Genomic DNA, 10,757 nt, shown 5'->3' on the forward strand with positions numbered 1-10,757 from the left:
TATCTTCGCCGATGTTTTCAAAATGATTGTTGTAGACTCTGTCGGTCTCATAATCCTTGATGGCTGTGTTGCTTTCCTCTGGATTTTCGGAAATGAGATCCGAGAGTTTAGATAATAGATACTTGCTGGTTTGATCGTCCGGAAAATAAATTCGTAAGCTTAAGCTTGAGCTGGCTCGGCTGGGCTTCTTGGAAAGTCGGGATTGATGTGATGCAGGCCGCAGCTGGTCTATGTGTGAGATTATTCTCGTCTCCCTTCCTACATAGAAGTTCCAACTTCCCACCTCTTCAAACCTTTGAAGCTTGGTAGACGACAAAGTATGATGTGGTTCGTAAACGTGATCGATGTGGCTGGCGACGGGGCTTCATTTGAGGTTCATTCCACGTTGGACGGAAAAGAAAGGAACGATATCAACAAACCCCTATTCTTCGTCATTATGATACAATTTTGAAAAGAACCTTTCTCGGTGAAGCTTTGAAAGAATATACACAGTGCGTTCTCGAAGCTTCCTGCCTTACGATTGATCGTCAATAGAGGGGTAGATGAAAAGCCAATCAATCATATATCTCAATGAAGTAAGTGGAGAGGAATGCCAATACTTTTTCAAAGTTTGCGATTCCTTCGAGTTGCTACGATCTCTTTCCTGATTCTTTCTCTGGAAAAATAGCGGGTACCTTACATACTAGGTAGATATTGATGTTGAGTGACGTCTGTTTCTATGGATGGTATGGTGGTGTTTGGATAGCAAGGCAAGGCAATCTAGTTGGTGTTTGGGAAAAGCTTTCATTATGACGTATTGCTCAAATCTCCAACACCTACCTACCTATTTTATAGTCGACTTGACACCCCTCATCGACTTTGAATTCTTCATACTTTACAACTTTCAAACCCATCAATCATATAATAAATCCCTCACACTATTTACACCTCTCAATTCACATCAACATCAAATCAATCAATCAAAATGAGCTCCAACGTCGATCAACAACTCCACGAGAACCACGAGAGATTCCACGAGGGCAAGGAGAACAGCCATCAAGCACTCGACTCCAGTAAGATTTATTGAACTCTTGAAGTTTGAAGAATCACAAGCTAATCAATCAAACAGAGGATGAGAGATCCATTGCAAACAAGTTGGCTCGTGAGGAGCAACGTGAGAACGAACCCGAGGAGATGAGCAAGGAGGACAAGGCCGCAAAGGAAGATGCTACCCTCCCAGTAAGTTATTGCCTCTCCATCCATACACGTTGTTGCACAATATTACTTCACTCGATGCTCCATTCTATGTCGGATTTCGGTTGCACATCTACGTGTCCGTTCTGTTGAAGACTGTGCTAACATGCATGCTATCAGGCCAAGATGCACGGCAATGAGCCAAGCAGAGGTGCTACAATCGATCAACAGTTGAGAGAAGAAGAGGAGGCTGAGTTGAAGAGAAAGGGAAAGGCTTAAATGGAACACATACCAAATGGATGCGTTACAAGCAAGTGAATGAATTTATACCCACCAGTATATTCATGGGATGATAGGTTGTCTGAAAACCCTATCGTTGGAGTTATGAAATGAGCTGGGAAACTCACTGTACTTTATAAATGCCATTATTGGCGACGAGACATGATACTATAATCAATGACCTTTTATCACTTCATCTGATGATTTTGATCCTATGCAAGGAAATGTAACTGTGGAATGTGATGGGAAAGTTTCATCGTCATGATTTCATGAAATGTTCAATTGTACCAGCTATCCACTTAGGGTAGTTGACTAGCCTAGGCTGCATACATATCAGATAATGACCGCCCTATCGCTTAGTAATCGCCTTCATTCGTAAACCATCATATCGAAATCGACAACTACAAGTGCTTTGCGCCAACTACAACGATTCTACAATTATTCAGTGGATATGATTCACTGCCGTACCTGATACCGTTGTTGTACTACAGCTTCTGGAAGCTTTACTTCATTGCTTCAATAAACAAGAACAGCAATATCCATGACTTCAGGCGGATGAACTTCTGCTCATCACAACCATGGGTCAAGGTTTCTCTCTCACGACGCTCTCGGCGGGCTCTGCAGGTATTGATGTACCAGAACTCTCGGATTTGGTTTACGAAAAGTCTATGGGAACTGCCCGGTTTATGAAAAGTATTCGTGCTCGTAGCCAAGATGGAGTTGTGCTTGTCAAGGTTGTCGTTAAGCCTTATGCCATGGATCTCAAGAAGTATAGGAAGAAGATAGTCCGTGAGTTGCGAATATGGATTTCTTTTGATGGGATCTAATTGATTTGCATAGGAGAACGAAAAGCCCTGGCTGATGTCCCAAATGCGCTCCCCTATCAACGTATCGCGGAAACAGAAACGAATGGTTATCTTGTCCGACAATATTTATATAGCTCCCTATACGATCGCATGAGTACTAGACCTTTTCTGGAAGACATCGAGAAGAAATGGCTGGCGTTTCAGCTTTTATGCGCCGTCCGTGACTGTCATGCTAGAGATGTGTTCCATGGAGATATCAAGACGGAGAATACATTAGTAACCTCATGGAATTGGTTATATCTATCTGATTTCTCTTCTTCTTTTAAGCCAACAAACTTACCGGAAGATAACCCTGCGGATTTCTCCTATTATTTCGATACTGCCGGACGCAGAACATGCTATCTAGCTCCGGAAAGGTTTTTGGCGACAGGAGAAACACCAGATCCCAAAGCACCCATAACTTGGGCTATGGATGTCTTCAGTGTTGGTTGCGTGATAGCGGAACTTTTTACAGAAGCTCCAATTTTCACATTGAGTCAATTATATCAATATCGCAGAGGAGAGTACGATCCAGTTACCTCGTTGCTCAATCGAATAACAGATAAAGATGTACGAGAAATGGTGTCACATATGATACAATTGAGTCCTGAATCTAGATACTCGGCAGAAGAATATTTGCAATTTTGGAGGAAGAAGGTCTTTCCAGATTACTTTTACAGTTTTTTACATCAATACATGGGTTTGATTACCGACCCATCATCTGGAAGAGCGCCAATATCTGGGTCATCGGCAAATCTTGGCGAGGCCGATGAACGTATTGATCGTATCTACTACGACTTCGATAAGATTTCTTACTTCTTAGGTTACGAGAATGAAAAGCCAACGTCAGCTTTCAAGAGTATATCTACAGGAACAGGCTTACAACCAATACCTGTACATCTCAATATACCAAACAATGAGCATTTTGCTTCTGCTCTTGGTAGACGACCTATAGATGATGGGACTTTGATTTTTCTAACATTAGTTGTATCATCAATGCGAAACACTGCGAGAGCAACTGCAAAGATTCGAGCTTGCGATATACTGCTAGCTTTTGCCGAGAGGTTGACTGATGAAGCAAAACTCGACCGGGTTTTACCATATATTATGACTTTACTCACGGATAAATCAGAGCTTGTGAAAGTAACAGCTATTCGAACAATAACTCAACTTTTGGCTCTTGTTACAGTCGTCTCACCTATAAATGCACATGTATTTCCAGAATACATCTTGCCACGAATGCAGATTTTCCTCCCCGGTTCACCCACAGAACCAGGACCTTTAGTAAGGGCAACCTATGCAGCATGTATAGGGAGCCTTGCCAGTTCAGCCTCCAAGTTTCTCGATATGGTTGCAACTTTGAGGTCAGACGGTTCACTTCCTCCTACGGATCCAGATGCCGACGATGCTAATAGCAAGGATGCTCCATTTCAAGGGCTATTTGACACAGCTCGAGATGAGCTTATTGAAGTCTTCGAAGGACATACTAAGGCTTTGATTACGGATAGCGATTCTGCTGTCAAAAGAGCTTTTCTGGGATCTGTGCCGGAGTTATGTATGTTTTTCGGCACAGCAGACTCGAATGACATTATTTTAAGTCATCTAAATACTTACTTGAATGACCGAAATTGGATGTTGAAGTGTGCTTTCTTCGAGACCATTGTTGGGGTTGCAACTTTCTTAGGCGGCATCAGCCTTGAAGAATTCATACTACCATTAATGGTTCAAGCTTTGACGGATCCTGAAGATTTTGTAGTAAGGAGTGTCCTTCACTCATTTGCTGATATGGCACAGTTGGGTTTGTTCCAACGATCAAAGATATGGGAAATGGTAGATGTGGTTAGTCGCTTCACAATGCATCCTAACATTTGGATCAGAGAGGCAGCAGTGAACTTTATTTCATCGGCAACTATCTTTTTGTCCAGTGCAGATATTTTATGCATCATTTTACCACTCGTCCGTCCGTACCTCAAGACAGGAGTTAATGATTACTCAGAGGTCACATTACTTGATGCTTTGAAAAAACCGCTATCGAGGGCAGTCCTTGATATGTCTATCAACTGGGCTAACAAGGTGGATAGAGGAATATTTTGGAAACCTGTCAATCAGTTACGAACATTTTCTTTCAATTCAAGCAGTTTTGTACCCACTGTCTCATCTAAAGAGTCTGGTCATCATGCTTTATCCAGAATACCAAAGAATGAAGAAGATGAACAATGGCTGGCAAAACTTCGAAACATAGGAATGAGTCACGAAGATGAAACAAAGTTGATCGCTCTGAGAGAGTATATATGGCGCCTTGCACCTTCAAAAGTCAGAGAAGGTCCAACGCATCCAACCTATCTCAACAATGTCATTAATCTTCGAAGTCTCAACATTACACCACAAACAGTGATGTTTGATGAACAGATTACAGAAGAACCACCCCGCAAAATCAACGACGGCTCAGAGATCAATGGAGAGCAACACTCTATCGCCGACGCTTTACTTGATGCTTCCATGACTATTGATGATTCAATCGCTAAAAGGAAACGCTCTGCATTAAATAGTCATAGATCGAAAGCTGGCTTACCAATCACTACTAATGGATTAGAACCACACTCTCCAACTTTATCACCTGCATTCTTATCCCCTACGGATGCCTCGACTCCAAGGTCATCTATGACACCACGAAAAGGATCTCTAGTCCGGCCTGGAAGTTCAGACACGACAGCTCAGATGAGCGACGATGGAACAGCATCACTACTGGGCGCTTTGTCTATTGAATCAGGGGATACTATTCGTGGCATCCGTCATAAGTCTTCTGCTATGACTTTGATGAATCGCAAGGAGTCAGGGAAAAGTGTTCCCGAGACAAGTACTACCTCAACAAATGCTTTCGGCAAGGTTGAAGGACCCTTCTCACAACCTCCTCAACCTTTGTCAATCAATCTAGCAAAAGATCAAGATGCTTCTGCGAAAAATGAAATACGATTCAGAGCGGCTCATACCTATTCAGGTAATGATCCCAACATACTCAAAATGCTAGATGCTATGTATGTGGATAATTACCCCAATGATATCGCCGAATTCGGGCCTATGATTGCTCCTTCGAGTCGACGCCGAGCTATCAATAGGAATAGTAATCAAGCTGGGGATAAATCATGGAGACCCGAAGGTAGTCTTGTGGCTACTTTTGCTGAGCATGTTGGACCAATACATCATATTGCTGTTGCTCCAGATCATGTATTCTTCCTCACAGGTGGAGATGATGGTTGTGTAAAAGTGTGGGATACTGGTAGACTTGAACGAAACATCGCTCATCGATCCAGACAAACACACAAACATGCAGATGATGCCAAGGTTACTGCGTTATGCTTTGTGGAACATACACATTCATTTGTGAGCTGTGGAAGTGATGGAAGCATCAACGTAGTCAAAGTTGAGTTCATCCAAAGTGGTGGCGTGGGAAGATATAGTAAACTTCGCCTCTTACGTGAATATAAGCTACCGAAAGACGAATTCGCTATATGGGCAGAGCACTTCAAATTAGAGACGAATTCGATTTTACTTATCGCTACCAATCGTTCAAGAGTATTGGCTATTGATTTAAGAGCTATGACAATCCTCTATATTTTAGAGAATCCTGTTCATCATGGCACTCCAACATGTTTCTGTGTCGATAAGAAACGCAATTGGTTATTACTAGGAACTTCACATGGTATCTTGGATCTATGGGATTTACGTTTCAAGGTCCGTTTAAAGGCTTGGGGTGTTCCAGGATCCACATCTATTTACAGAATTCGAATCCATCCTACTAGAGGTCGAGGTAGATGGGTATGTGTTGCTGGTGGTAGTGGACAAGGAGAAATTACCGTCTGGGATGTTGAAAAGACACAATGTCGAGAAGTGTATCGATCTGGATCAAGTCGAGAGGCGCCAAAGAATTATGAACCTTGGCCTGTTGATGAAGACCGTCCAGAAGGTATGCTCGGTCGCTTTGCAGGGGCTCTCGAACCGACAGCCAGTGTCTCAAATTATGGAATTCGTGCCATGATTGCTGGTACTGATGCTAACGATGATAATCGTGATGGCAAATATGGATTCGTTATTACTGGCGGTTCAGACCGTAAGATTCGATTTTGGGATTTATCACGCGTAGAAAGTTCAATGGTTGTGAGTGGTTTAGAGACTGATGAGCTCAAACCATCATATGGTTCCTCACATCCCACACCGATACTTACATTGAACCACGAACGAGTGCCTAGACAAACCCCAACAGCTCCCAATGCTGGGACAAGAGATAGAGGCAATGATGGAGGTAGATCTGAAGCAAGTAGTAGAGGAAATGGAAAGGCGCCAAGGAGTACGATTATTTCATTACAAGGGCATCAATTATTGAGGGCGCATTTGGATTCAATTTTGGATGTGGCGTTGTTAGAGAGTCCTTATGGAATGGTGGTTAGTGTCGATAGAGGAGGAGTTATCTTTGTCTTCCAGTGAGTCAGGATGATTTATGAAAATATATGAAGGATTGGAGTTATTGGAATGGAAACGGTAGTGAACAGCACTATGGGAATGAGGAGGGGAATCGGTTTATTGTATTTTTGAGATGTATGATATACATAGATTGAGCGATAGGCTCTTGCATCTATTAGACAATAACTAGTAATAAGTTATAAAATAATATAATCTACCTGAATTGATATTCATCGTATATATTTCTGATTGAAATGATTATGATAATTTGTATGTACCTGATGGAATGACTCTCCAAAAGGCTGACACTCAAAAACCGGTTAGCGCAAAATCTAAGCTTAGCTTACCAAAATAATTTCTGGATTGCGAGCATCATGCTATCAGCCTTGCGACCCATTCACGCACTTCACAACCTTACGACCTTCACATATATCCTCACATCTCTTTATATCCCGCCAACAGAACAATTTATTAACTAACTTCGGAAATATCAATCAATCATGCGTCTCACAGCCGACTTGATCCAATCCTCCCTTTCCTATCTCAATCCGCTCAAGGAACGCGAATTAGATCTTCGAGGTGCGTTTTAAATCTTTGATTTTCCTGTTAAGAACGGAGGGGAGGCTCCCTATACTACACTTTTGAAAAGAGCTGAGTTGATACTGGTTTGGTTGGTGGTTTGCAGGTCATAAGATTCCGGCGGTGGAAAATTTGGGGGTTGCGGGGGTGAGTTTTGTTGTTTTTTCTTCTTCTTGTCGATTTCTTGGGGTTTGGTTGTTTGTTGTCTGTTGGTTTGGGGTTGGGAGAGGGGAGCAGTGGAGCAAGAGCAAGGTCAAGGGGAATCGGAAGGATGGTGGAGGAAGACGAGTTCTTTTTCTTTGGCTCTGCCTCTAGTTTTAACTTACAAGCTTCACACATCCGCAAGATAGTATACTAACAGGAACTTAGCCACATGATGCAATCGATTTCACAGACAATGATATTCAACTACTCAGCAACTTCCCACTCAGTCCACGTTTAAGAACGCTTCTCCTAGCTCGCAATCGCGTCTCGAGTATCTCACCTACGTTGGCGAATTCATTACCAAACCTGACCACATTGGTTTTGACGAGTAATAATGTAGCTGAGTTGGCGGACTTGGATGGATTGGCTGGGTGTGCGAGGTTGACGAGTTTGGTGTTGATGGAGAATCCGGTGACTAGGAAGGAGGTGCGTTACTTTCTGTTCTGTTTTATTTTGTGTCGGGGAGAATGAGGGGACTAGTTTGATGTTGTTGGAAAATGAACAAGGCAGTTGGATGAAGCTAATTGATGGACGCGGATAATAGCATTACAGAGAATGGGTTCTCTTCCGATGTCCTAATGTGCGATTTCTGGATTACAAGAAAGTCAAAGCTGTAGAGCGAGAAAGAGCTCGAGAGTTGTTCGGTACATTTGCAGAACCATCTGCTCTTGCATCAAAGGTAAGCTTACATTCTTTTTGGTCTTCTCCTAAGAGCGTCATACTAATATATCTACCCTCCAGATCATGGGCATTAAATCTCACACATTCGACACATCTAGTATCACCAATGGCGCATCCACATCCTCAAATTCCAAGTCCTACCGCGTCAAGCTTACCGATTCTGAACGAAAGAAGGTCGAGGAATTAATCAAGAATGCAAAGAGTTTACAGGAGATTATTAAATTGGAGAAGGAGTTGAATGAAGGAAGGGTTCCAGCGGCTGCGCAAGGCGATGATCCAATGGAAGAATAAATTGAGAGAAACTGAGAAGAGGAGAGGAGAGGAATAAAATTGCATGTCGGTGCTATAAAGGAGGGGTTATAATAAATGCGTACCTACCTACCTAGTTAAAGCGCTTTAGGTCCAGTCCCGTCAGGATGAAAGGATATGAGAGGATATGAATAGGATGATATTAAATCATGATATATCAAAAGGAAAGAGAGAAAAAGTACTTCATATCGGTTGCATATTGCTGGGCGTTCTGGGTGAGATGGTGTTGCTGATGTATGTATGTATGTGATGGAATGCAATGAATGGATAGCATAGCATAACATAACATAACATAGCACAGCATAGCATTCTATTCTCCACAGAAAGAACTTCACGACTTTGCAAATAAGTTTCTATTTACATTGTTTATATAGTTCCCTTGTTTTTGTTTTTGACTTTGTAAACCAATGCAATGTGATATCTATAATACATACTCCCATACCCGCACACTCAACCAACTACACCGCGTCCTGTCTACAGTACACCTTCCTCTCCCTCTTTCCATTTTCATCTCGCCTGAACTACATCTCCGGTGCAACAAACTCAAAAAAAGAGATACACGTGAAATTCCAAAATCCCAAAAGCACAACCCATGACATATATATTAACTAACTCATCTCGACATCATCATCTTCTTCTTCCTCATCGTGATCATCGCTATTAGCTTGACTCTCCATCCGCAATTGCGCATTGGGATCTTCGTCTTCGGTGGCGGTGCTGACTCTTCGCTGTTCTTGCTGTTTTTGGGATTTGTTGGCGGGGGTGAAGCCGTTGGTGGGGGTGAAACCGTTGGGGATGGTGATGGGGTGGGCGGGGGTGGTGGCGGTCGTGATTTGGGTGGGGGAGTTGTTTTGAGTTTGGGGTTGAGATGGGGGTTGGGGTTGAGGTTGAGGTTGGACTTGATTGAGAGCTGGTGTGGAAGTAGATGCGGATGCGGGGGCTGAAGCGGAGTCTTCTAGCAGGCCGGAAACGGAAACGCGGGGAGGTGCTGTGTCGAGGAGGGGGGATTGAGGGAAGGAGTTTGGGGTTGGGGTTGGGGTTGGGGCTGAGGGACCGGCGTGCGAGGTGGCGGGTTGGGGAAAAGGAGGGTTGGTGGGGGGACGGTAGATTTGGTTTTTGCGAGGTTGTTGGCCATGTGGGCGTTGGCTTTGACGAGTTTGAGGGGGACGGTCTTAGGGACGATATCGCTGAGGAATTCGAGGTTGTCGATGTGGGAGACGGCGGAGGCTGAGAGATGTTAGTGGGGGGTGAGAGAAGGAGGGGGGAGAGGTTCGTTGGGCATATGGGGGATTGGTGATGGACATTGAGTTTGGCGGTGGAAGGAGAACCTTGATGAAGCAGTTGAAGAGAGGAGAGACTTACAAAGATCACGATATTGAATGTTACGACGAGGTTTGCGTTCAGACTTGACAACGTTGTGGCCTGATTCGGCCATGTATTGAATGAACATTTCCTGAAATGTATACTTAGCTTTTGTATGAAGAATGTCAGATGGAGAGTAATGACATACGGTGGCTAGAGTAATAACAAATGCAGCATTGCTGGAACACATGTTTATGTCTTGATCGGTCCCGATTATCTTCTTGATACGTGATACTGGTGAATGTTAGTTGGCGAAGCGAAAACTTTGGGGGTATTTTGAAACTTACAAGGCAACTGAGTTGTTCCTGTTACCTCTTGAGGAGGAACTGAAGAATAATTGGAAGGCATAGTAACGGCTGAGCTCAAAGAAAGGTTTGGTTGAGAATGATTATTGAGAAGATATATCTGTAGGACGCTTAGTTGTTTAGTTGTTAAAGTAATGAACTTGACATATAGAAATATTATGTGCAGATTATGAAAGGAAATGCAGAGTATTTTTGTACAATGGAGCTTGGTACCATGTCACTGCAGTAGACGCAAAGTAGACGCAAACCCAACACTTGTAGGTTATGATACTCTCAGTGTGAATAACATATCAAAACGCGATCACGTGTCTGTTGAAAAAAGGGGAGAGTCCATCAAACACAATTATGGTGGTGGTCTTCTTTAAAGTCAAGCTGATTCAACTCGAATCGAATGTAGAGCGTTTTGAATCAGTGGTGATATACACATAAAACCTCTGCAATATCCCGATTTTATAGAATCTCAATCTTTCTCAGGGGAGACATAAAGAGTATCAAACTCTACACAAGATATTCCAACCATTCATCGATGAAAAACAACATGTCGCGTACCTCTTTAGAAATA

The 10,757-nt window shown here is 42.9% G+C and overlaps 3 protein-coding genes across 3 annotated transcripts; 2 read left to right on the plus strand and 1 right to left on the minus strand.

Annotated features, from left to right (window-relative positions):
* The first annotated feature begins 881 nt into the window (after positions 1–881).
* Positions 882–1,631, plus strand: Bfra_006034 (uncharacterized protein). The gene is made up of 3 exons (XM_037336407.1): positions 882–1,052; positions 1,109–1,218; positions 1,354–1,631. Exons 1-3 carry the CDS (start codon positions 965–967, stop codon positions 1,450–1,452), a joined length of 297 nt encoding a protein of 98 aa, XP_037191617.1. The 5' UTR covers positions 882–964; the 3' UTR covers positions 1,453–1,631.
* A 399-nt stretch (positions 1,632–2,030) lies between these two features.
* Bfra_006035 (putative phosphoinositide 3-kinase regulatory subunit 4 protein) lies at positions 2,031–8,510 on the plus strand (the record flags this gene model as incomplete). Its single annotated transcript, XM_037336408.1, has 5 exons — positions 2,031–2,241; positions 2,293–6,737; positions 7,704–7,964; positions 8,083–8,217; positions 8,280–8,510. 5 exons carry the CDS (start codon positions 2,031–2,033, stop codon positions 8,508–8,510), a joined length of 5,283 nt encoding a protein of 1,760 aa, XP_037191618.1.
* A 626-nt stretch (positions 8,511–9,136) lies between these two features.
* On the minus strand, positions 9,137–10,238 carry Bfra_006036 (putative histone-like transcription factor and archaeal histone protein; the record flags this gene model as incomplete). Its single annotated transcript, XM_037336409.1, has 4 exons — positions 9,137–9,699; positions 9,891–9,981; positions 10,039–10,124; positions 10,178–10,238. 4 exons carry the CDS (start codon positions 10,236–10,238, stop codon positions 9,137–9,139), a joined length of 801 nt encoding a protein of 266 aa, XP_037191619.1.
* Positions 10,239–10,757: the final 519 nt, after the last annotated feature.

This window comes from Botrytis fragariae (assembly GCF_013461495.1).
Source record: "Botrytis fragariae strain BVB16 chromosome Unknown tig00000075, whole genome shotgun sequence".
Classification (NCBI taxonomy): Eukaryota; Fungi; Ascomycota; class Leotiomycetes; order Helotiales; family Sclerotiniaceae; genus Botrytis; species Botrytis fragariae.

What these genes read in the sequence shown, in the direction of transcription:
- Bfra_006034 (XM_037336407.1), top strand. Translation starts at nt 965, where the DNA reads ATGAGCTCCAACGTCGATCAACAACTCCACGAGAACCACGAGAGATTC. An exon ending in CCATCAAGCACTCGACTCCA is followed by an intron (nt 1,053 to 1,108) that starts GTAAGATTTATT and finishes TCAATCAAACAG; the next exon opens with AGGATGAGAGATCCATTGCA. An exon ending in AGGAAGATGCTACCCTCCCA is followed by an intron (nt 1,219 to 1,353) that starts GTAAGTTATTGC and finishes GCATGCTATCAG; the next exon opens with GCCAAGATGCACGGCAATGA.